Source organism: Diabrotica undecimpunctata, chromosome 4 (assembly GCF_040954645.1).
Source record: "Diabrotica undecimpunctata isolate CICGRU chromosome 4, icDiaUnde3, whole genome shotgun sequence".
NCBI lineage: Eukaryota > Metazoa > Arthropoda > Insecta > Coleoptera > Chrysomelidae > Diabrotica > Diabrotica undecimpunctata.
The window spans coordinates 8,322,754-8,350,666 of NC_092806.1; the positions used below are offsets into that span (position 1 = coordinate 8,322,754).

General features: G+C 33.2%; 2 protein-coding genes across 4 annotated transcripts in view; one reads left to right on the top strand and one right to left on the bottom strand.

Moving 5' to 3' along the window:
• The window catches only part of Usp1 (ubiquitin specific protease 1), a 38,157-nt gene extending 11,131 nt beyond the window's left edge, over nucleotides 1-27,026 (top strand). Inside the window, exons 6-7 of one of the 2 annotated variants that reach the window (XM_072528790.1) lie at nucleotides 1,247-1,491; nucleotides 15,714-27,026. In XM_072528790.1, coding sequence (XP_072384891.1) covers nucleotides 1,247-1,489 — 243 coding nt within the window. In that variant the 3' untranslated portion in view covers nucleotides 1,490-1,491; nucleotides 15,714-27,026. Of the gene's footprint in view, nucleotides 1-1,246; nucleotides 1,881-15,713 lie in introns of those variants that run through there. The other variant, XM_072528789.1, reaches the window with a different exon arrangement.
• LOC140439101 (aminopeptidase N-like) overlaps nucleotides 25,677-27,913 on the bottom strand; it is a 55,609-nt gene continuing 53,372 nt past the window's right edge. For both annotated transcript variants that reach the window (XM_072528787.1, XM_072528788.1), the window contains exon 14: nucleotides 25,677-27,188. In XM_072528787.1, coding sequence (XP_072384888.1) covers nucleotides 27,039-27,188 — 150 coding nt within the window. In that variant the 3' untranslated portion in view covers nucleotides 25,677-27,038. The remainder of the gene's footprint in view (nucleotides 27,189-27,913) is intronic.

The window sequence follows — 27,913 nt, forward strand, 5'->3', positions numbered from 1 at the left end:
GATGACCCAACCTGTAGTTTTGTATCTTCTGACTATATTTCTTACACAATAGCGTGACAATTGCAACATATTCACGATTTTCGAATTGGAATCTAATCATGATTGAACAAATTTTCCCATCGATAACTTTACCTCGACCCATCGTACAATCCACAAACGGCAAAAAGCTTGACAATACTACAAAATACATTCGACATTAACTGAGAATATTATTGTTTTGATGTCATTTTTCCATAGCTACTTCTGGATTTAACGTAATTATGAAAAAATCAACGCATTGGCATAAGTGAATGCATAACCAGGGTTTAGTGATTTTTTTTATTGTTGAAAATAAATAAAAAAACTATAACGGCAATGATTTTAATAAATATTAATAAAATGTCATATTAATTAATATGAAAACTTATAAAAACATGCAGAGTATAATTTGTTTTTGGTAATCGACTTAAACTGCAAATTCCATAGGTGGGCCAACTGATATGGGAAGGGGCTCGTATATATTTTTGATTGTCCATACTCAAAACTTCTTCTTTTTCATACATTACGTCTATGAACTCGTATTACTGAGTAATTTTTAGACTTATTTGCGATTTCGAAGATATCTTGCTATCTGTTTGGATGTCTTCTTGGGAGCCTTCTTTCGTTTGGTTTCCCATCTCTTACAATTTTTACAATTCTTTCTCCTATTCTCGTTAGATTTTAATTCCAATTTCTTTATTGGATATCACATTTTTATCTGATATCTTCATTGCTTACTCGATCCTGTTTAGTTTTCCTTACTATAGATCTTAATCTCTTCATCTCAGCTTCTCTTATAGTCTGTTTTGTTTTCTTTTTATAAGATTTTGTTTCTCTTCTTTTTGTTTTCAATCCTAGATGCTTGTTTTCCAGACTGTCCCTTAATTCTTTTCCACGTGTTTCGAGGTTTCACCTCTCGTCAGGGAGACTTGTGATGTAACATAACATTCCTATGTTATGTTACAATCTTTTTCAGATTTTGTTAAATAAACAATTAAGCACAAGGTCTGCGTCTGGCGCGTGTCATGATTTTTGATTCAAGGTACATCCTAAAGTGATTCTAACAAAAAAAATAGGCTGCTATGGACTAAATTTTAATGATTTCTTCTTTCTAATGTAGTTCCTATAATGTTTTACCAATATAGTCGAAATGAGATATAGTATTATATTTGTTATATATCTTTTACTATTTTTGACATTTCTTTTACTAATTTTGTCATTTCTTTAGGTTAAAGTTAATAAAAATGTAGTGGAAAACGTTATTAACAGTTCATCACGGAAAATCGGCCAGGATTACAAATGGCATCACAGCAACTCGTCTTCTGATGACATGTGGCTTGAATGCGATGACGAAAACGTCAGAGCAATCTCGAGTCAAGAATTCGTCGAGGAGCTGGCCTACAAACCAAATTCAACGTCAACGCCGTATTTGCTGTTTTATGCCAAAATCACAGACCAACATAGTGAATAATGGTATGATACTAAATAGTTTGTAGGAACTGAGAAAGCCAAAAGAGGGCATGGTATGAAATACAAATAGTAAAGTCATTTAATAGTTTTTTCTTTGTAGTATGATTTGATAGAAAGAGTTTCACAATCGGTATTAAGATCATATAAGTTCATCGCTTCAATATTAAGATTTATCAGTATTTCTTGTTTGTTTTTATCTTAAATTGCATAGAAGTAGATACAACACCAAATTTGTTGCAGTGTTCCTTTGTGTCTCGAACCAACAGCAAATTTTCTTGGGACTTTAAATACGATAATATTCTGGTTTTTTTGCATGTTGGACTCTTAAAAAATGACTTCGAATAACAATCTTTGGTTTGTCAAACACGACATTAAAATACACTTTTACCAAATTTTGCCGTTTTTCTTTTAATATAATTTATTTTGGGAGTCTTAGTACTAAATAAATGGAATGGAAATAAAAGCCAACAGGATGCTTGGAAACCTGCGTATTTACACTGCCAAAATAGCTGCTTTAGTAGAGGTACGTAATTGAGCTGCTGCAAAATCAAGATAACTCCCGTTTTCACACGGTCTATAACATTTAATTCAAAAATGTACTATTAATATTTTAAAATTACTCATTACAAAAGTATCTCACAAGAGAAGATGCATTTAAAAAGTAAAAATAGTGTTCTCAAGAAATAAACATAATCTTTTAATGAGTGACAGAAAAAGTATCGCTTATGGATCAGTTCAGGTGAGTAATGGGTCCTGTGGATCGTAAACGTTAAAGAATTTAATAAACTGATTAGTGATAACAAATAAAATCCCAATCTAAGTTGAAAAAAAGCTCTCACCACACATGTCATTCCACAATTCGTAGACTTCTCCTTATCCCCTATTTCTACTTTAATTGTTATGCTCTCATCGACCTTTGCCTATGATTAGTGCCGTTTGAGCGTCATTGTGCAATACATTTTGTTTTTGAAAATTTTTGGCACATCTGGGCTATCAAGATTAGTGCCACAAATCGAAATTAGCGCCTCAATTAAATCACTGAACCGAAAAAGATCACTCTTTAGTCAGTGAATCGCTATATACGATATATAAGTTATTATTTTTATTGTATCTTGAAGCATCTGCACAATTGAAGAAAGAAATACCTTTTCATTCGTCGACATCTGAAACGGTCAATAATACTGTGAGGTTAAAAACTAACTTATCAGGATATTCGGACTAGCGTGTGGGTAGAAATACCTTTTTAACGTTTTTTCCGAAGACAAACTTAACTCATTTTTAAAGAATACAGTCTTATTTTCGTTTTACCTACATTCTTCTTATTCTTCTTGATGTGTCTATCCGTTACGAATGTTGGCGTTCATCATGGCAATCTTTATCTTATCTGCAGCAGCACGGAAAAACTGTATTGAACCAGATTTTGAGGTTCTTTAACCAAGATGTTCTTCTTCCTTGGAACCGTTTTCCAAATATTTTTCCTTGCAGGAGAGCATATCTGGATTCATTTTGTATAATATGTCCGAAGAATTGTAACTTTCGAGATTTGATGGTGGTCAGTACCTCTCAGTTCTTATTTATTCTTCTGAGGACCTCCTCATTTGTGACTCGGTCAGTCCACGGGATCTTAAGTATTCTCCGAGATAGCCACATCTCAAATGCTTCCAGTTTTCTGCACGTATCTTCGTTCAAGGTCCACGATTCAACACCATAAAAAAGGACAGAGAAGTCGTAGCATCGCAGCATTCTTACTTTTGTATCAAGAGAGAGGTTGTGACTCTTGAAGAAGGCCCCCATCCGATTGAAGGTGGATCTAGCTTTTCCAATGCGTGCTCTAATCTCCTGGTTGTTTGCCCATTCTTCATTTATTATGGTGCCGAGGTAGTTGTAGTGCGTCACTCTTTCTGCAGTGGATTGGTTGACGTAGAGTTGACCTTCTGTTATTCTTTTCTTGCTAATTATCATAAGCTTTGTCTTCTTAACGTTTATATTGAGTCCATATTGTTGACTGTAATACGTGATTTTGTTCATAAGAACTTGTAGGTCTTCTAAGTTGTCCGCAAATACTATGGTGTCATCTGCATATCTGATGTTGTTTAGCCGGTCACCATTTAGTAGAATACCTTTTTTAGTTTCGTGCAAAGCTTCGATAAATATTCTTTCAGACTACAGATTGAAGATTAGAGGAGACAAACTACAGCCTTGCCTCACTCCACGCATGATTTTCACATAGTCAGTGTTTTCACCTTCAACTCTGAGATTTGCTGTCTGATTCCAGTAAAGATTTCTAATTATTTTCAGATCTTGGTTGTTAATTCCTGCTTTCTTTTAGCATTTGCATCATCTTGGCGTGCTGTACTAGATCAAACGCTTTCTCGTAATCAACCAGACATGCGTATACCTGGCAGTTGACGTCTCTGCATCTCTGGAATAAGACTGGTACTGAGAACAAAGCCTCTATAGTACCAACAGCATTTGTGAACCCGAACTGGTTTTAGATTCTACCTGAACCTACATTCTAATATATATAAATTATTGAGTTAGGTTAGACCACCTGACTGACTGCACAAATGTAAATATAGTCGTCCCTATCAAACGCGAATGTTCAATTAATATCTGTTACTGGGTCAGAGTGTTGAATGTATTGTTTTTCTGAGATTTGAGTATGTAAGGTATGTGTTTATGTAGTAAGTGGATTAACCAACAATTTACACAAATAATTATTTCTAGAAAGAAAGTTATTAAAATCTCATTGTCCCCGATAAAGGCAGAGGCGTGTGCGTACTTCACAATTATATAAAAAGCCTTAAGGAAAGATATGGTTTTTGTTCTTAAGTTTTACCAAGTATTCTTCTTCTTAACATGCCGTACACCAAAGTGCGTAGGCGACTATCTCATTACTAGAATTCTGTTCTTGGCGGCGTGACACTTGGATCTTCCCTTGTAGGATTAACTGTGGTATTTCATATTTTGCTCCTCTCAATATGTGCCCAAGGTAACCAATCTTGCGTTTTTTAATTAATTCAAAGAGTTCTCTTTCCACGCCGGCTCTCTTAAGGACGTCATCGTTTCGAACTCTATCCACCAAGTGGATAGATTAGATATATTACCAAGTATATACTTGTAAAACGTGGCACTGTCCATTAAAAAATATTTAAAAGCTTATGCATCTTCTTTTTTTGGCATCATAACCCTGGATGGATATTTGCCTGTCCGGCTATGTCCTTCCATTCAGATCTCTCTTGGCCCTTCTCCTCCATTGTCTTATTGTCTTATATTTTTGGTTTTCTGGTCGTCTTCTACGTCATCCAACCATCTCGTCCTGGGTCTTCCTTTTTTCCGCCTTCCTACCGGCTTCCGCTTAACTTCTTCTTTGTCGTTTTCTTGTCGATGAACAGGTCCCAGCCATGACAGTCTTTGACTTTTCACAAATCTTGCAATATCATACCCTTCATTCAGTTCATTAACCTCATCGTTTCTCCTGATTCCCCATGTGCCGTCTTCCTCTTGCGCCGGGCCATATACTTTTCTCAGTATCTTTCTCTCGAATGTCCTTCCTCTTTTTTCGTCATTACCCAGCAGTGGCACACACAGGGGTGGGGGGGGTTTGGGGGTTAAAACCCCCCAGGACCCTATTCCGACACTGTACTCACACATTTTAACTACTCAAAATGGAGGTAACATCATAAAAAAATTTAACCAACCCCCCCCCCCCCCAGAGGCAAATTCTTGGTGCGCTACTGTTCCCTACTGTCACAACCTACGGGTATAATAATTGTAATTTTTTGGTTCGATTTTATTTCGTAGGGGCCTGCGTAGCGCAAGCGGTAGGATGCTTGCCTCGCACGCCGGTGGTCCGGAGTTCGAATCCTACCGCCGGCAAGAACAACTAGACATTTTTAAAAATGTCTATAGGCCCCAGGTCGACTCAGCCTGAATAAAATGAGTACCTTGGGTAAAACCAGGGGTAATAATAGGCGGTTGAAGCGTAGCACTGGCCATGTTACTTTCCTTGTATACCGTAGGCCCTAGATATAGCAGACTACCCTTCTATACTCCCAAAGCCGCGAAGCGGTATAAAACGGGAGACTATTATTATTATATTTTATTTCGTTAGTTTTGATATAAAATATAACTAAATGTAGGGTATGTACAGCAAACACCAATTATGATGGGGATTTACTGAATTTCTTACATCGGAGAAACGATCGGAAGCTCGACATTCATTCAGTGGCGTGCTTATTTAATCAATGCCCTAACATGGGTTCGTTTAAAACCATTTAATCCTTCTTTCTTTTTTTTGAATTTGACATTATACATTTTTATCTTCTTCCATTAGGTATAACAATCTTAGAACAAGTATATCGAGTGGTTTTGTCCAATTGTCTAAAATTGATTTGAATATTTTTAACCGAGATACGGAGTTATTTTGTTTTGCAGCACATTGGCGCTATCTCTGCTCTTTGTTTTTTTTTTTTCATATATCAAATAATTACGAAAGGGGCACTTTCTTGTATAAGCACCAAATAAAAATAACACTACTATGCCCTCTTGGATCTTTTGTACGAAGAAGGTACATTGTTTAACATTTTTTTAGCTAGTACAAAAATGTTGCAGTGATCTAATGTGATATCACAGAATATTTATATTGACATTTAACAAAAAAAATTTAAATGGATGTACCTATATAGGTAGTTGTTCAAATAAATAAGTATGTGCTTGTTTTTTCCGGCAAAATTGTGAATAATGAGCTTCGATATTTTCACGTTAGACCAGTCTACAGAGGAAATTGCATGCTATCACGAGTATTAGGTATATGCATGCGAGCGGGATATACTTCGAATAGTCTGTTTCCGCGAGGGTATAATACACATTTGCCTACAAAGAGCGAAGTTAAATTTTCCAATTTAATTTTTGGCGTTCACTGGAATTAAAATAAATTTTTTTGTTCGTGATTGTTAATCCAGTGATACGAAGTTTAAGTGAAATTCGGTTGAATGGAAATTCACAGTAGAGTTTCTATTTGCACTAGACATACCTTTGATCAAAGTCAAGCAATCAAAAAAGTTTTTGTGGTCAACATTGTAATCATCAATTAAATACTGAATCCTAAACAGTGCCTCTGGCATACCAAGATCAGTTCTATATAAACCAGGACGAATCTGAAAAAATGACTACATTTGGATGTGAGAGGTGACATTCTGATTTTTGTATATAAAGTTGTTTGATAACTTCAATAATAACAATTGACTTATATCCTCGATCTATTTGAGAGGGAGAAGTCAAGTATTATTACTAATGTTATAACACAACTTTTTCTGCAAAAATCAGAATTCCACCTCTCACATCCACCTCAAAACAGATCCGACCTGGTCTAAAAACCGAACTACACTAGTGGCCAAAATTCTGGAAACTTTTCAAAAATTTTCGTTTTGTTATCAGCATTCGTTTTTTTGTTAGTCTTATGTTATTTATTTTATAAGTTTATCTATAATTTTATTACATCGTTTTATGCTTCTACTTAATATTTAACATTTATTTTAAGGGGGAAAATCCTCTAAAAATTTAAAAATAAATAAAACAACAGCCGTTAGCTATTAGTAGATATATTTAAAAAAAAATGGTACAATGATTATTATCAACAAAATTAGTATTTGGTATGATAACCTTTATTTTTTAGGACAGACTCAATTCTGCGAGGCATGGAGTTGACGAGACGAGCCAAATCATCTGGTGTAATAACTCTAAACGCGTTTTGAATAATGGCTTCTATTAGTTCTCTCTTGTTGCTTGGGTTTCGGCGTGATACTAAGACTTTCAGCCTTGACCATAAATTTTCTATTGGATTTAGATCGGGACTATTTCCAGGCCAAGACAGAACAGTAACATCATGGTTTCTCAACCATTCCATGGAAGTCTTAGCCGTATGACAAGGCGCTCCATCCTGCTGGAAGATTGGCCATTGTTGGACATCCCCTTCGAACAAATCTCTGATAGTCGGCAGCAGTTTGGCTTGCAATATCTCTTCCTGATATTTTTTTGCATTAATATTGCCCTCTATTACTGCTAAGCCTCCAACTCCATTAGTGGTCATGCAAGCCCATACCATGACACTCACAGGATGCTTCATAGTGACCGTAGTACACTGGGGCAAAAGGTCTTCTCCCGGTCGGCGGCGAACAAACTTCACTCCGTCACTCCCAAAGATCGAGGTTTTGGTTTCATCACTCCAAATTACTTTACTCCATTGTTCTTCTGTCCACCCTCTGTGTGCCAAAGCCCAATCAATGCGTTTTTGCCTCCGTTTTTTGTTCAGGAACGGCTTCTTTCTAGGAATTCGTGCTCGCAATCCATTTTCACACAACTTTCTTCTGATAGTGCGGTCCGATATTTGTAATCCAGTTAATTTGACAATACCGTTAATATATTTTGCAGATCTGCGACGATCTTCTAAAGAAAGTCGGCATATTCTACGCACATCGTAATGACTAACTTTGGGTTTTCTGCCAGATCTTTTTGCTGATTTTGTCGTTCCACGTTTGCAAACTTTCATTACACCTGATTTTGTGGCGTCACCACCCAATTTGTTTGATATTTCTTGATAAGTGTAACCTTCTTCTCGAAGGATAATTGCTTTGGCTCTCTTTCCTGGCGACCAGTCAACACGTTTTGGGTTTCTGGTTGCCATTTTCGTTGAATCGACGCTGATGAATTCCTCTCCGACATTTAAACAATATCACCTTAGTAACAACTACCTGATGTCACTCATAAACACTCGAAGCCGCACGAACCTGTACTAAAGGCCACCTAACCGCTTCCAGTTGGGTTGTTGACTGACTAGCAAAACCCTGACGCAATACAGTATTGCCAATGTTGCCATTCACAAATCTCGGATTTTCGGCGTTTCGCTTGAATCTGGTTCCATATTTTATTAAATAATGATGTTTATAAAAAAAGAGAGAGAAATACATAAAATATTATGCAGGAATATAAAACAATAAAATAAAAATGTAATTGTAATGGTAAACTATATAAATCATGATGATGAAACGAGACGAGCTAAAAAAACGATAATTTTTGTAAAGTTTCCAGAATTTTGGCCACTAGTGTATGTCCAGAATGGTGTTTCAGAATTATTTTGTTAATTTTTGGTACGTGCATACGTACTGCGGTTCAATTAGGAATATATGGATTACAATAAAGAAAACTACTATAAAAATATTGTGTTTAGAGATTATAAGATATGAAATTGTACGGATTATGGTTAAATGCTTTCATAAACATCACAGAAATTACTAAATGTAAATAAAAATAATTCTAGTAAAATAAACATAAAATTTACATCACATTTCTAGTTTCTAATACTTTTAGTTTTTTCTAAACCGAAGTTTCGTTCTCTATTACATTTCATCGCAAATTTTTAGTTCCAAGTCATGCCTTTAATTTTTAATTGTTTACATAATAGTTATACATTTTTCTTCTGACTTTGAAGTAATTGTTGACCAATTGTCAAATTGTAAGTTTGAGATGTTATTGTTGAGTTAAGCTCTTATTTTTAATATTTTAGCGAAAATAAAATGTCAAATGATATACTAAGATTAAATATTTAATGTAATTTAAGGAAATTTATATAAAAAGGACACATTTATAAAAATAAGACTGTTACCATATGGTAACGCGAGCCTAATATTCTCTACAAAGTTATTTGCCATGTAATATTTGGTAGCATTCAATACGCTGTCGAACATCACATTTTAAATATTTTGGATGGGGACCTTTCATCTGCACATCTTTTTTTTTTTCGTTTGATATACATCAAATGACAGACCATCAAGTTTTAGATTATATGATACTCTGTTTTATGTCACATTGGATTGTAATTTAAGGAAATTTATGTAAAAAGGACACTTATTTATTAAAATAAGACTGTTACCATATGGTAACGCGAGCCTAATATTTCCTACAAGATTATTTGGCATGTAATATTTGGTAGCATTCTATACGCAGTCGAACATCACATTTTAAACATTTTGGATGGGAACCTTTCACCTGTACGACTTTTTTTTTTCGTTTGGTATACATCCTATTGAAGGAACCCCATATTTGTAAAAATATGTTTGTACTATATGCCTTACTACTAAAATTTAGTTGAGATTTAAGTTTTTCTAAGAGCTCCAGACATCCACTATAGTAACATCATAACATCCATGAGAAGAATTTATTCTTCAATTCTTATACTTTAATAAAATCAAATTTTTTCAGATATCTCGATATCTGAGTATTTAGGCATCACATTTTGTAGTCCAAGCTAATCGGGTTTCCCCTAATGAACTGTTGACAAGGATGTCTAGCGACAAAATTCACGTTTTCTTCAGAAATCTAGTTCTCTAGAAATATATTTTTTAATATATCACTAAAATATCTCACATTCTACAAATTGTTAGATTTATTATTATCTTAACAGTGCAAGTGTCTTGCACTGACTAAACAGACAAATTGATTTCGCATTTATGATCCTAAGAGTCCAAATAGAAGTTTCAGCCATATCTCGACAAATTGCATTAGATGCAATTTTTAAATCATTCATTATCGAGCTTTGTAAATTCAAATCATCTTGATTTTGGCTTCTAAATTTTGGATTCAAAACGTCAATTCCATCGTCATAAACAATGTTCAAAGCTTCGTCTTCGTCTGTATAATGCAGAATTGCAGAAATAACTTTCCAAAGAGATTATTGTTTTATAGGATTAAGTGTTGTGGCCAAAACAATTTAAATTGTTTAATTTATCTTGGATCAATTTTAATAACTTTGTACCTTCCAAAAGCAGATACTCACCGATAACATGTCAACATCTATAAGCTGCCACATATTCAGTTGATAAACGATTTTGGCTAAGGTTCATATTTTGACTGAGCTCCAGCAGATGCAGATCCAACACTTACCGACATTGGCGCCAGTGACGTCAGAATTGGACTATGCCCGCCTGGCCAAAGTGTCGTATACTGTGCTATATACTATACTGACTATATAAATCCGAAATTTTTTAACGATGGGTGACAAATTTTTAAGCTTTTTTTGAACTATTGGCTGGTACCTGTTCAGATTCTATACAATTCCCATTGTTCTCTTCACCCAAGTCTTCATATGTGAGAACATTTGAATCTGATGGTTCTATAAAAATATTCTCAACGTCAACCTTACCAGTAAATCATGTTAAAGGCTTCAAACGGAAAACTTTGTCTTAACAAACGCAACAAGACTATTACCTAGCACTGAAATCTTGCTAGTGTTACCATACGGTAACGTTTTCGAATTCGTACTTCAACTTGAACTGTTACCTGTTCAGATGGTCAACAAAATTATTGTTTAGTACTCAAATCTGGTTAGTGTCACCGTACGGTAACCTTTGCGAATTTGTATCTCAACTTCAGCTTTTGGGTGTTACCTGGTAAGACTGTCGACACTACTCTCATTCTTCTCTTCACCCGAGTCTTCATCTGTGAGAAAATTTGAATCTGGGAATATAAAAATATCCCAAACCTTAAATCATGCTCATTCAAAGTTTCTTCTAACTTTAAAAAATCATCAAGTAGCAATCAAATCTGGCTAGCGTTATCACACGGTAACGCTAAATATAAACGTCAATACCAGAAAAATTGTATAATTTATTTCACAAATAAATTTATTTTAGCAAAAAAGAGATCTATGACCCCTGTTAACAATATGGTAGCAGCTATATGTAAAATCAATGTATCAATACGTAATATAATTTGCAATCGAAAAATTGAGAAAACATTATTATGTTTCAAACTTTGACACAATTTATCAAAAGTGCTTAAAACTGTCATCTAACATTTACTAAATATCACACATGTAAGGGTTTTAATACAGCCCTGAAAAAAATGTACCTATATCGAGATGGGTTTAACAGTTACCGTATGGTAACAGTTAAAACAAAATTTTAGTCATTTAAGCTCGGTTAAAGGTGAAGAAAACTTTACTTCGAACTCTTAGGTAGTTTCATCCCATTCAAACGTATGTTTTCACTGCCTTATTTTGTCAAAAGCTCTTATTGCGGTCATTATGTAAACCCTGTTGTAGGCAAACGTGCGTTAATCGGCTCAAAACGGATTATTTTGAAGTATTCCTTTATCCACCATGTAAATGGTGAGTTACTAGTTAGTTTTATCTTTTTCGCAGTATTCGATATAGACATATTTAATATATAGATACTTTTATAGATTATAGTTTATCCACAAAAATTGTAAATTGCAAATCGTTAACTAAATTCTGGTTATTTGTGTTTGTATAAATTTTGCTTTCGAGAAAAATGTACAGATTCAATAAATAAAGCAAAAAATTACGAACTCGTTTATTTATTCGCCATTATTTTTAATACAAAATTGTGATCTAGAACAGATACATAAAGTGAACCTAGAAGGTTTCTGTTAGTTTTGACTTAATTTTGCAGTATACTGTCTCAAGAATTCTTCAGTAGCTTCGTATTCTCGAAGGTGTAATGAGTTTCGAGTCCAATTTAAACAGTTTTGTGTAATGTAAGTGTCACTTCGAAACTTCTAATTGATTATTTAGTACTTGGTTAGTGAGGATCTTCATGTGAGGCACTCGTAGAAGGAGCGTGTCAAAGTCCTATGTTTACTGGTAAGGTCGATGAAAGAATTGCAGGTGAAAATAACTAACAAGTTATTGAAACGCTACATACTTGCAAAAATACAACAATAACTTAAAATCTAGTCATAATACTAAGTAGTAACAGAATCCTAATTCTTTATTTCTCCGCTTAGATCTACATGACCAATCATAACATAATACACAAACAGATTGTGTGAATTTGACTTCTTACATGTTGGCACTTTCAAATACGAGAGTTCTTAAATTACGTCCACATCTTCCCCATATGTTAATGTCACTTTATTTGTACTAAAAGCTGCTGCGCTGCACTTTTATTCAAGGATTATAAAGTATAATACAACATGGTATAATTTTATTGAATTATCAATGATATAACATCCCTACCAATAATAACATTAGGTTCCATATGTTGTAGTACTGTGTATGGACCTGAATATAAAGGATTAAGAGGCCAATTAAGTTAGTTTTTTACTGTGTAGACTAGTTTGACAGTTGAAATGTGTAGTATGAGATATTACAAAAAGACTCTCATCTAGGGACTCATCAATTTTTTAGCGGAACTATTTTTAAATAAATATCAAAATGTCAAACTCATTATTTTGCTCATAATTTAAAACAAAATGAGATATGCTAAATTAAAATCGGCTAATAAACCCAAAAACTATTGCAACATTAACAACAACATCGCTGTTCTTGAATATAGTTAACTTTTTTTTTGTTTTTAGGGAATCTCATAAACTAAAAAAATATTTTTGGTTTTTGTCAACGTATGATTCAGTTATGAGTTACGATGAATACAGCAAAGTAACTTTTTTTTCATATTGGAAAATTAGCTGTCATTTGCTCAATTTTTACAAATAATACTCTTAAAATGTCCTAATGTTATTATTAAATTTAAATTAAACAATTTAAAAAAAAAATCTAAAAAATGTGTTTAAAATATTGAAAATAAACCCCCTTAAATGAGTTATAAAACAAATTAATATTTTAAGTTTAGCAATCATCCAAGTAAACATAAAATTTTATTTTACAAGATCCCAAGAGCTTTGAACAATAACTTTATAGGAATCCATTGTTTTTCAATTGTTAATTTCGCGCTGCGCTGAGTTCCGCGACCGCTATATTTACATATACGGTTTCGAAATCACATATAAGATATTTAAGAACTTGCAATTTGTTATATATACGATTTTTTGTTCTAAAAATATTTTTTTATTTTTTTAATACTAAAAACAGATTTGTTCAAATTTAATAAGAGTATATGGAAAAATTGTTTATAAATAACAATTTAGTCATGTTTATAAATAACATTTATTTAATATAATTATATTTTAAATAAATAAATAAAAGAATAACAATAAAAAGGTGACTTTTATCACCTTTCATATGTGAAAAAAAAATATTTGTACATCTCGTAGTCATTATCTGCTTCGTTTTAAATAATTTTGCAATGCAAATACGATAAATGTTATGATTTTAACGTTGTACTTTAATTTAAAAAAAGTTGATGAGTCCCTAGATGAGAGTCTTTATAATATATCATACTACATATTTCAACTGTGAAACCTTCTGTAGTGGTGTCGAGTAAAAAGCTAACTTAATTGGTCTCTTATCCTTTACCCTTAATTGTCCTAATATTAATTTTAATTCGATACAATCACTTGGGGATTTCAAAAATTCAGTGATGTCCAGTTGATCAGTCCTTACATCTATCATACCAACTCATCACCTTAGTCATTCTAATTTCAGGGGTTGGATCCCAGCTCTCATTGGTATTATTTTAGAGATACACGAGTTTTTCTACTCTGTCCAGTACTGCATTTCCGACTCCTGAATATAATTATGTGTGTTAACTATCATATGTTTATAAGGGGTTACACAGATCTTGTATTTTCAAAAAAATTGGAGCTTTGAATACCGCGTGGTCGGTACGTGCACTCCCAGTTTAAAAACTGCAAGCGTATTTTTCTCGAAACTTTGTTTTCCCGTGCGGTAGGCACGATTTCTCGAGAATGAATTAACCGATTTTGCTGAAACTTTGCACAGTTAAACTTTATAGTATTGAATCGTGATTGAATGAATGGATTTCAATCGGTCGACTCGTTTTTATTTTATACGAAAAAAATATTTTAAAAACGATGACAATCGGAAAAATGCTAAAAAATATGAGACAAAAATTCATTTAAACTTATGTCAAATCTTTACACTTCATTTTTTTTTCAATTCCTTCGTTCATTCACGAAACAATACTATAAAGATGAATTGTGCAAAGTTTCAACAAAATCGGTCGATTCACTTTCGAGAAATTTTGCCTACCGCACGAAAAAACAAAGTTTTGGATACCGCGCGGTATTCAAATCTCTATATCTCCAATAATATTTGCTTCAAATTTGTTGTGAATACTGTGAATACTAGGCCGCAATTTAGCGGTTTGGGGTAGGTGAGTTTTTAAAATATTTGTTCGGACATTTTTCCTGTTCTTATCAATTAATGAGTCATATAATCGTTTCTTTGTAGTTCATTTCCTGTGTTTGATATCAGCATTAGGTGTAGATAATATTTGTTAGTTTTTCTTTTTTGAAAGAAATGTTATTTCTATAGATATATAATAAAAGATGCAACTGATTGCTGCAATATAGTCGCGTTTACCCAGTGAGACAGAGAAAACTGACGCAAAGAAATCCCGCATCTCTTTCTAATGAGCCGGGTTTATCGACCACATGACCTTCTCATTGGTCATTTAGCTCACGTGGTCGATAAATCTGTCAAATTAGAAAGAGATGAAGGGACTACTTTGCGTTATTTTTCTCTGTCACACTGGGAGGAACGGGCTGGTATTGTAACGATCAGTCTATCTTGTATTATATGTCCACTCTGTATACCCTCTCTTCTTTTCTGCACTAGTCTGTATTCAGTACTGTTAACAGCTGCCTTGTTTCAGCATGTTTATTAATATGTTTAATCCAGCATATCTGACACATCTAAAATAGTAGTTCACGACACTCAATTTCAAAGTTGACCGCATCAAATGTGCCCGGGCGGGTTGACTCACTGGCATCAGGTGTGTATTATAGTGCTAGTGAGAGGAGTAGTGAAATGAGCTGGAGATTCCAGAGAGGAAGTCGAAAGCTCTATGTAGCAAAATTCAGAAACAGAGTAATTTTTGGAAGCGTAGCTTTCTTATCGCTGACTACGGACGAAGCGGTGGATATAAAAAAAATAAAACCGACTGAAACGATCGCGCGACCATACACTACATGGCTTAGTAAATGCAGTCCCATGCGTATTTCTTAACAAAATAAAATAAATAGAATTGAATTAAATTAAAAAATATCGCTCCGTGCGTAGACGATCATAAAGCTATGCTTCCCTTCCTTGGTCACTCCTGGAGTATCACATCCAGTTGTTCTATTCTTGCTTTTAACAAAAAATTGTAAATTGTATTACAGTTTGACTTAAATCAATGAAGACAACAAACTTCTTTTTTTCGATATTAGACACGCAAAGAACAATTTTTGTGGGTAAAAACTCTACCGTTTGTATTACATTATTTTCAAATCTGATATCTTTGCAGGTTTAGGAAATACAGGAAGGAAACTAGTAATTCTCTTTGTACATTTATGTATCTAAGCCTCTCTAGGCTGGCCTCTTATTGTGAGACCCGTCATCGAACGGGAAGATATGTTCTATATAGTTGTATATTTTTCTCTTTTCTTTTTTCGTAAGACTATAAGAAGCGATAGGTATAAATAAATAATGTTGCTTCGTTTAAGAATAGATCATAATCAAGGTAACAGTTTTTTCTTTACGTCAAAGGATGTGATCACTCAAATAGAAGAAATATAAGCTGCAGTTGTAATTTGTACAAAAACATATGGGGTATTTTTTATCGTGGGTTTCACACATAAGTACATGGGGTAATGTGAAGGCCAATTTCCAAACACCTAAAGACATCAAAAACATAAGTATGTCAGTAATAAATATGCGCATTTTAATTCATCGCTGGACATACATCTTTTGTCCAGGTTCTTTCATTGATTAGCTTACGCTATATCTACATAACAGCACTGGTAGCTCACAGGTATGTTATACCAAATGATATAGTTTCGATTTCCATTCAAAAACACCAAAAAGTATTCTATGACCATCTGTCAGAAGGCAAATGCCAACCCACTGAGAGTACAGTCCACCAAACATAGCTGAAAGTGTGAAATTCCCATTGCCTGCGCGAACAATGAAGTGAGAACGGTAGATATTAACTGGACGGTTAGTGCGAGGTTCGTCGTATGACTAATGCGCATCATGCGCATGGTTATTTTCACACTTTCAGCTGTGTTTGGTGGGCTGTAATTTGTAGTACAGCTAATCTTCATTTTGTAACATGTTCTGATATGCAAAGTAGTCTATCTTTCGGTTCTTTACTAGTGTCTTGTGTATCAGACTTTTATTTTCTATCCAATAAAGCCTCAATAAGAAAATGAACAGTTGGCATTAAAATAAGCTTTATTTCCTGGACTATATACTCTATTACTATCTATCAGCTTCTTTAACCCTTCTGAAAAATGGTGTCTAGAGGTCTGCAAAGTAAGTGGCGACGATGACTTCCTCATTCGAATCAAATTTCTGCCAGGCGACTGACTTTTTCAAGTTTGAAAAAAAAACAAGTCGCACGGAGACAAATCTGTCGAATACGGTGGATGGGGCAGCAGTTTGTAGCCTAATTTGGCTGTGGCGACGGTGAAGATATAAGCAGGTGCGTTGTCATGATAGAAGAACACTTTCTTCGCCAAATGGGGCCGTTTTTCTGAAATTCGGTGTTGAATCATCCGGATAATTCGGCATAGTTCGGCACCTTGTGAATTCCAGAAAACGCTGGCTATCACCTTTCCGACCGATGGGGCAGTCTAGGCTTTCTTCAAATTACGTTGACCGAGTCAAGTCCAGTGTTTTTACTGTTCCTTGATCTCTGGTGTGTACCAATAGATCCATGATTCGTCGACGGTCACGAACCGATGAAGAAAGTCTTTGGATTGCGCTTAAACAGCGTCAAACACTGCTCTGAAATGGTCACACGGTCGCGCTAGTTGTCCGGAGTATTTAATTTGATTTATTCTTTTTTAGAGTCACATTTCAAATACAATGGGCGACAATATTAGCTTACTGTTAGTAGAGAGAATACCGAATATGATTTTTTGCCTATTTACTATTTCAGAAATTTGTCTAATGTGTTTGGTCTATTTTATCGGAACCGGAATTTAAAACTTCCGGTGTCTTAATTTTCCCTCCACGTAACTTTCAATGAGGATCCAAATTCATCATCAGTTTTTTTTGCACCTGTCACCGTTTTGGCTGTGGTAATCTCTCCTGTAAGGAAAGGCTTGATTTCTTTTTAATTGTCATTTCGATTCATTAGTTCACTTTCTCTTTTTTAAAGTCCAGTTTTGATATCCAAATGCAGTGATATACCTTCATTTTTTTAAATATAGTTCTGAAGCTGTTTTTTTGTGGCATTTGTGGTTAATTCTCAATAAAAATAGTAAATAATTCCTTTTGAGTGTAAAATATAACATAAAGTAGATTTCGGATTGTTCAGTAGTGAACGAGTAGATTTATTTGGAATTTACTAAGGTTATAATGGCTGTTTTAATATAAAAAATAGATTATCTAGAAAGCAGATCAAATCAATGAAATTATTGCCGATCTGCTGCGGAATATATCACTATAAGATTTACCCAGTCGATAGTATTCCAAGAAAAACTCTTCAAGGTATTCTGTCCTATTAATTAGATCAATTTTACGTCCTCATAGTAAAATACATAATAATTACCACATGTGTTACATCGAATGAAGGGCTGATATTTGGGTAGATAAACTAAATAATTAGTCAAGCCATTTTCATTGCTAAGATAGTTAATATAATTTGACATACGCATGTGTGCGCGAAAAGCATTAAGTAATAAAACAAATTGACCATTTTGACATATTGAGTGGCATAAATGAAATAAAATTCTCGTCAGGTCTTTGATAGTCCTATGTTTGGAAATTGGCCCGACATAACAGTTTCATATTACATAGATTCAATAAAATGTGATAGGTAGATTTCTATAGAAATAAAACTATTATTTCCTTACATTCACTAATAAAGCAATACAGAGTATAGGAAGGATTAGATGGAGTAGAGTTCTGTGATGTATATATCCATAGACGTACACAATATTTTCAATATTAACATTATAATATACAGGGTGATATCAAATATTTTTGCAGTATTACTAAAAAATTACATCTGCCAATATATTTCCCACTGATTTCGTTTTTTAGAGAAGGGCAGTGCCAAATGAGGCCAATAGATGACTTTTGACAAGTGACATGACGTTTTTATGTTCGTTATTCGCTGGTACATAAATAACATATGTTAACTGTCGTTTTCTATCCTTTCTTGTCAGCTGTCAACTCAAAAATGAGATATTTGTTAGGTGTCTAGCAATGATATTAAGATTCGAAAAATGTTTAACGATTTAATGGTCAAATATACACTTATTTCATTCTCAAAATATCAGAGTATTGTTTCTTACCTAGTTTAGGTATTTCACAGAAAAATTGGAATGCGTAAATGTTGAAAGCGAGTCTAAATTCCTTTGACCCTGGATTTGGAATACTCAATTCTTTCACTTGAGATAATCTTAGCATTCTCTACCCATATTTAATATGATGAAGTAACATTGTAAGTCGTTGATCTTAAATATATACGAGGAGTGATCACAAAGTTGCTGGACTAATGCTAAAATCTGTATTAAAATTATATAACCGATAAATTCGGTTTCAACAAGTGTGCGGTCTTACTGCAGATCTCCTCACTTCTCCACAGTTCCGGCTTCTTTATTCCTAAAGGCACACGCATGTTTTTCAATAGCTGAAGCTAACAAAAGGAGTGTAAACAATACCCTTTCACCGAAAAATACCGAGGATGGTTTTGACTTTCTATGAAAAGACGGTTTGACCGCACAAGATTTTTTACCTCTTTAGTTATCTGCTGATGACTTCCAGTCTTCTTTAAATCCATTCTTGTACAAAACAATTTGCGCAAGAGATTGAGCATCAGAAAAAAAAGCAACTTCGAGCTAAAGACTGCTCCTAATAATTTAAAAAATCCTGGAACACAGTAATCAGTCCTCATGTACTCATGTTAATTGTACTGAGAATATTATTAACATTTTCTAGTTTTTGTCTAAGAACCAATTTCTGAATAACTGTAAAAAATATTGGTACATCCTGTATATAATAGACGTTGTATATCATTTCCAAACAGCACTTTCTTTTGTACTAGATAATATCACAATATTTCACAATTGATATCTTTTTAAGAAATGTTTATTTTGAATGAATTAGCGGAAAAAAGAATTTATGTTTTTATCTTTTTGAACTATTAGACACTGTATAATAAAGTATTAAGAACATAGTACTTCTTCGTGTAAAGTTAAATTTATCTGCATTCGTTTCGAATATATAAAAAGTATTTAACTTATCGAATAGAGACACTGGAGGACTCGTTGTAGGAAATCAAACGGATGACGTTCCAAAGACTGGCTAAAATATTGAAAGAAATAATTGTTAGTCAGTTGTAAGTCATCAGATTTATCGTATAAGTAAGCTGTATACAATTCTGTTATCAGAAAAAGAAGAATAAGCAGGTAAACCAGGAAATATATTATTTGACGAGAAACATAGAGTGTTCAATAATAAAAAGTATGTTTCATGTCGCCTTCCTTCTCACCTCTTTTCAATATGTCAAATGAGAAATGACATGGAAAATAACATGGAAGTCACTTGTCAAATGTCATGTGATCATTTATGTCAAATTAAATATACTGAATGGCTAACATTAGCTCTATAGTTGGTATTACATTAAAAATAAGCTCACACAGATGAGTATCATTTTTTTTAAAGATATTTACTTGTGAATTTCGTACATTATTTTTTCTTAAAGTGCGTCTATGCCTAAAAAAAAATACGTATATTAGGTTGTCACTCTAAACGTAGAACTCTGTATTATATCGTAAGGGTACAAGTTTTCGAATTTGTGGGTCAATTCTTAAATTTTTATATACAGTATACTACAGAATTAAAAAAATTGCTATGTGAATATTTTACTAAACAGTAAATAGGTGCTCAGCCTTTCTGTCTCAGAGTTTGTGTCTCTGCCTGCAAGCTGATAATAGGTCTTTTCATCATGAGGAGAGCATATGCGCAGCCCCATGTTGAAACAATAGTTTCGTACTGTTTTGGTCAACATGTTAGACATCATTACTTGTTTACGATGTAAATAATGTCTATAATTTTTTATTCTAATTAATGATGTCAATGAATTTTCGTTACTTGTCGAAATACATTAATTAACAAAAATATTATTATAGTGTATAATCAATTAATAGATAATTTAGGTATAAAATATTGTATTTAAAGAAAAAGATTGTTTATAAAGAAATAAAGGCTTTGGGAAATTTATAAAATAATACTGTCTTATTAAAATTATTTATAGCGTGTATTATCTTCAGTATTTTTTATCTTCATTATCTGTTCACAAGTACTTTACTGTGATTTATATGCATGTGACAACATGCTTGTTTACGACAAACAGCACAAAAACAATGGCTGATACTAACGCATGCGGACAAAAAAAATGTGATGAAAAGGCCTATATCGAATGCGGCTGTTTAGTGTCATGCATAAAATTTTTGGACAGAAAGGGCGACCAATCCTGCCTTCGATATGTATCACATATTTTCAATAGTAATACCACTAGTGATTCAATTTTCGCGATAAGTCTGTCGATTTACTTCTAAACGAAACTGAGTTGCTTGAAAACACCACGAGTCCGTAGAACGAGTGGTGTTTTCTTTAAGAAACTCAGTTGAGTTTAGAAATAAAAGACAGACTTATAAGCTAAATTAAATCACGAGTGGTATTTTAATAGACTATTTCATGAACAAAGTGATAGGTCAAAAATTCAGTAGAATGAGAGGAAGGAATTTAGTTAGTCTTTCGTTGTTATTTTCTGCATCTAATTTGTAGTTGCGATCCACACAGAACATCATAAATTGTCTCCATATATAAGATTTAGATTTTCTTGTGTTACTCGGTATATTTTCTTCAATGTTTTGGTTTATAACTTCGTTTGAAGTACCACCGAAACGACTCATTTTGACGTATACAGCTACAATAATTTTTTTGGCAAACGTCAAAATTTGCTTTGCGATCGGTATCCATGGTTACGTCGTTGAAAACACGAAGCTGATAGACCAATCAGAATTGAAAGACAGTTGGTGTTTTCGCGATAACACAAGCTGTCTTTGGTTTGTGATTGGTCATATTATGTGAAAATTTTAAGATGAGTGAAATAGTCATATACATATCTACGTATATGAAAAGAGGAAGAAAATCTTGTTCAATATTTTATACCAGAGTAACAAAAAGGTTTTCTTTCTCTTTGATTTGATAATGATAAACACCCGAACCAACAATAATATATTCAAATACATAATTATTCTGTTGTAAATTTAAAATTTACCCACAAACTAATAAAACAAAGCACGATAATTTTGTCTAAAATTATAGCAAATATTTTCATATTTTAGTCTCCATTCGCGCTGTCATCAATGTCATATATATATTACAAGATCTAGATGTCAAATTCGTCGGCCAGTTGATGTTATTATTTGTAAATTTAAAGGTTTACTTGTGTTTTGTTCAATTTAAATAGACCATATTGGTCTCAACATTACTGCTTGAATGTGAAAAAAGTTTAAAAAAAGTGTATTAGCTATTCAGGGTGAATAAATTAAATAAATATTGTTTCTAGTTGCTATAGACATTAAAAAATGTATAAAAAGTTCTAGCGTTTACAAAAATTAAAAAAAAAACTGGGCATATGTAAAATATATGTATGTATACAATACCTGTTAACATATTTTTAATTGATATTAACGTATATACTCACCTTCGATGAAACATTTTGAACTTAACGCATTTTTGGATCACCACTTATCGCATTGCTAGTGTTACACAGTTCTTCAGTTTTTTGTCCAGCTCACGTCTTCAATTGGAAATTAAACTATGGTCTACAAAAGTGTTCAAACAACTTTTGTCAATTAATAACTTAAAATATAGGTAAAGATCATTGCAGTTTTCATAAATAAGATATTTTTGAGCTTTGTAAAACTAAATGTGTTTAGATAATATGCTTCTTTAATTCTTTAAGGAAAATACAGCTTACTGCTGATTTGTAGGTTTAGAGCGTTTTCTCTCTTATTGAGACTTGTTCTTGGTTTGGATTTTGGGACGATTACAGGAACGGTGGTATGTTCATATGTAAATAAGGGATCCTTATGCAGTGGTTCTCAAACTTTTTTAGTCGCGGAACCCTTGTAGGGCTAAATATATTTCGAGGCACGCCAAGCCTTGAAGCGATTTGTGAAACGACAAAAAATGAAAAAAATACAATTCTGAGGCTCATTTCATTTCAATATAAACTTTATTTCAGATCAATAAAATACACTACATTTGATATTCAAATATCCTTACTTAATGTGATAAATGAAACTGTTTCGATGATGTTTTCATTATAATCCTTTATAATTATGGGAATCTTTGTAAGGTTGACCCTTAAATCCCTTGTTGCTCGAAGTTTGCTTGTTTCTTTGCTTTAATGTAAGCATATGCGGAGAAAGAAGACTCACAGAGATAAGTCGATGTGAAACACACAAGTTTTTTCACCGCAACCTTGCCAACAAAATTATTTTCTGAATATACCTGCATCCAGAACTCTTCTTGGCTTCCTTCGCGGTATTTGAGTTTTAAACTGCTATCTTCTTATGTGTACCTTGGCACCAACGTAAATGCAAAATGGGAACAGGCCACAGAAAATAAGTCGAGAATAGAACGAGCTAGAGCAGCATTTAACAATATGAAAAAACTCCTCATAAGCAAAGGTTTGTCTCTTCCCCTAAAACTACGTCTAGTTAAATGCTACATTTTTCCGATCTTACTATATGGTATGGAGGCCTGGACGCTGACAGAGACGCTCACGAGAAAACTAGAAGCATTCGAAATGTGGGTGTACAGACGCATTCTTCGTATATCCTGGGCCGAACATGTCACCAACATAGAGGTACTCCAAAGAATCGGAAAGGAGAAAGAAATCGTGAGCACAATCAAACAAAGAAAGCTTGAATATCTAGGCCACATATTGAGACACGATAAGCTCTTCACACATAAAGAGTTCTTCTTCTATTTTCATCCCAAATTGAAACCTCACAAACACAAGCAAAACAGCAAGTCCAGCAACGTCGGTACTTTCATCAAGCTGTAAACTGAAGAATTCACAAGTTTTTAATCTATTTATAAGCTTTCTTTCTGCAAAGTCTGAAATAGTGTGAATTCTCTTGCTTATAGTGCTGTTTGACATCTGCATATTATCAATCTTCTTGTCATATCTTGACCTAACATGCATTGTACGACATCCTTCACACAAGGTTTAATCAGTTCCTCGGCAATGGTAGGGGATTTTCCAGCTTTTGCAATGTGCAAACCAACAATAAATGATGCTTCAGTGGCGTTTTCGTTTTCATTTTTGCAGACTCCTTCCATCATGCATGACCCTGTCTGAAGAGATGAAGCACGACGTGGTCGCTAAACCAGGATGATTACTTTCCAAATGTCTTTTTAATTTAGATGGATCCAAGCACCCATTAGCAACAATTTTGTGACAATTAACGCATTGGCCTTCTGGTGCCTGTTCGTTGCCAACTTAATAAAGCCATATAACGTGAGATAAGTAGGATCATACCTTCTTATTTTTCCCTGAATTTCTTTTTGGAACCTCCTTTCTACGAATTGAGGGAAAACAACTTGGATGAGCTGAACTCGAATGGATCTTGTGGACATTTCCATCTTCTCCATCTCTGCTAGTTGTAATCACTGAATCAGTTGATTCAGATGCTTCAGTGACTTCACTACATTTTCTTTTCAAAGACCCAGATTTCAGCCAATTTTCGATTATTCTGGAATGAAAAAAATGTCCCAAATAAAAGAGAGCAAAACATTGCCAACAATGAAAGGTAAATAGCAACAAAAGTACTTACTATATGTCCCATTTGAAAACAACAAATTTCTTCAGAAGTCTAGATAGATGCTTAAATATTTTGCTACCCTCAAGTATTTTTTAACAAAATTAGTTTGTTTTAAAATGACAATGATCATTGCCTAATATACTATCAAGAAAAACTGAAGAGCTACCTAAAAATATTTTATCACAGCATATCCACCATCAAGTTGTATTAAAATTTATAGATGTAATCATTTTGTTGATTAGATTTCTAAAAATTGTTTCAATTTTGTTTTCGAAATTTGGATATGTTTGTACTTGGATTTTAGTAGTGCTTTGAAAAATTCGTTTTTTTTTTTAATTACTCACTCTACATCAAAGGTTTAGAGACTGATGACAGTCCTCTAATTCGTATGATAAGTGATTTTGTAAGGTGAAAAAGGTAACTAGGTATTTACTTGATCCTTTTGCTATAACCAAAATATCTCTCCTACACAGGTAAGGTTGATTGTTAGTTGTTTCTCGTATCATATCTTCTGACATTAGTTTTTCCTTAGTAAAGATTGTCCCATTTTTTCATTAATATATTCTTCCATTAGATTTTATAAATAAATGCCTTCTACTAGACAGTCGTTTATTGGTTCTAATCATATTTGCGACACTCTTTCAGTTATCATATATTTTGTCCATCACGGAATCTTACATTACATTTAACAAAATCTAAGAAACTTTTTATACCATGGTATAATGGACCTACTTAATTGTCACTGATCAAATTATCAATCAAATGAAAGTCCTCCACCAGGTAATTCAATGATAATGGAAATCTTTTAAAAGCACATGCAAATGTGGCATTTAAAGTTTTTCTTTTACTTTTGGTGGATGCGCCGATGTAATCTTGATCATCCAATTTAGGGTTTTATTTGAAAGATATATTATTGACTATTGAGACAATTATGTTTATTTTTTAAGATTTATATAAACAAAATTTTCTGTAGTAATAAAGTCTGTCACGACTTACTGTAGTGAAAAAATAACTTAAACCTACATTTTAAAGGTTTCTATTTATTTCTACTTCCTTTCAGAGTCCATGGTTTTACCTCGTAAAATTATATACAAGTATCTGATCATGTAATTTGTTTACAGTACAGATTTGGGATAAAGACAATTTTTTAATTAATTTTTGTTTTTTGTAAATTTTTCCTGCTTTTCCTTTGTCTTTTGCTCTGTTCAGTCTTGTTCCAGTGGAGGTAGAGATATCAGCAGATCGTGATTTACGTTATCAAATGCCTAATTACATGCCTTATTATCAAACAGAAAACTTACAAAATCACAGTTCACGTTTTACTTCCATCTCTCCCAAACACACATTCCTCTTATACAAAAAAAAATCACATGTATATTTTTATTTAACTTTAATTATATGTAAATAGATTATGTTCGACATCATAAATTATATAAATAATAAAAAATTACACATATTTAAGTACATATTCTTTAATAATACTGCAAGGTGTGCCACATGGACCATAATGAATGAAGTACAGTTATTTGCTGATAAAGTTTACTGTTCGAATGTTGAAAAGTACCAACATATGCAGAACAAGCTTTTATCTAATGTTTATATAGATGAGATACTTTGCTATAACATATCTTCAGCTGTTCGTTAAAGAACAGTATAGGAAAAAACAGAAATAAGACCCCCAATGTTGAGTTATGTTAGTTTAAGTCAGTGCTTAATTTTTTGGTGATGTTTATTTGTGTTCTTAAATGGTCTTTTTCTTGTCTCAGATTGGACATTTCCAGCCACTTCTTATCATATAATCTTATCAGCCACTTGGAATCTTCAAATAGATCGATCGAATAAATGCATTTTAGTACAGTTCAAAATATTCACGATAAAAAATTTCTTTTAAAGTATTTTAAAATGATTCTAAATAAACTACATCAACATGAACTTCTTGTTGGAAAAAATTTGTTTACTACACTCATCTTACACCTTTTCCTAATACTACCTAACTACTAAATAAACCTAAGGTCATTTGATCTTTTCTCAGATTGTCCTAAATATCAGGGCATGTATTTTTATGTCCAATACATTGTTTTTTACTTATCATCTACGATAATTCTCCTAAATAATGAGTTTCTGTTCCTGTTCAGTCTTTTTTACTAGAATTGTCCATAATTGAATACATTGGTGTTGTCTTTTTGAGTTTATTTCATAACAAATCGTTTTGTAAACCAAATTAAAAGTAGATGTAGTACCAGATGATTATTGTATGAAGAAAAGAAGCTGTAGATAATTTTAATTTTGCACTTAAACTTAATTTATTATCTTAAAGGTTAGGTACATGTTTGAACGTAGTATTAAATTATTTTCATAACGAATTACCATTGCATTGTATATTTGTATTCATATAGAGGTCTTGCTTACAAGTTGCATATGTTAGGTATACTTTTGGCTTTTTCTTCCGCATGCCTTTCTTGACTTCATTAACATCACAGAAAGTTGAAATTCTTACTATTTTTAGTGTCAAAATATTAAAATAAAAAAGTCTACAAAGTTAGAGAAACATTGTTAAAAGTCTTTTAAATTCAAAAGTAATTTAACAAAAATGTCGAACATAAAGTGTGCTATCAGCTATGTGTTACAGTGCTCATTATAGGTCGATTTGGCACGCCATCTACAGTGTGGCAACAATAAATAAATGACAGCTGGTTTGTTTGTAAATAGTATGAAAAAATCTAAATTCGATCATTCAAATAAATTTTTGTTTACTAGAATCTTGTGTTTTTTTATTTGGAATATTTGTTCAAGATGTTAGCTATTTCCTCGGCGTGCGTGTGCTGCCATTGGATGTTGATTTTGACCGTTTCTAGGGATTGGTCGACGCCCTTTTTGATTTCGGCGAAGGTCTTCTTGTTGCCTTTGATAAAGCGGCCGAACTGAAAAGGAGTAAACATTTTATTATATAAACTGAAGAGGATATTCTATAGAGTCAAAATATTCATGTTCAGCGACTGCGAAAACCTACCGAAAAATAAGTGTCAACTGATTTAGAATGACATTAAAATGAAAATTTAGGAGACGAGGTCCACTTTGGGCACAAGGTAACTTGGAGACCATCGCCGTCGTAATATTCGTGTTCAGCGATCCCAAAAAAAAACCCCGAGTAATGACTTTTGACTGATTTTGAATGAAAATAGCAAAACTCTCCTGGAGATGATGCCCACCCTGGGCACCAGGTAGCTGAAGGACCATTGTCGTTATCATATTCGTGTTCAGCGACCTTGAAAACCCCCCGAGTAATAAACTTGAACTCGTTCCTGTTGATATTTTTCGAGTTACAAATTTCTCATTTTCTATGCACTTTGGAAATGAATTTGCCTTATCCTTTAGACGTTGCGTGAAAACTGATGTATTACGTGATGATGATTACGTAAATTGCAATGTAGAATTAAGAAACACGTTTTTCAATCAAATAATCAGAAACAAGTGACGGGCTACTTTAAAAAAGTTTAAAATATGTAAGTACACATTGAAACTTATAAATTAAAGCTTTAGCTGAAACGAAATATTTTATTTTTGCTTTTATTTGACTTCATTGGACCCGTTTCGTAATCCCCGGCAACCGTGCCAATTAACATCACGGCAAAACGGAAGTTTACGC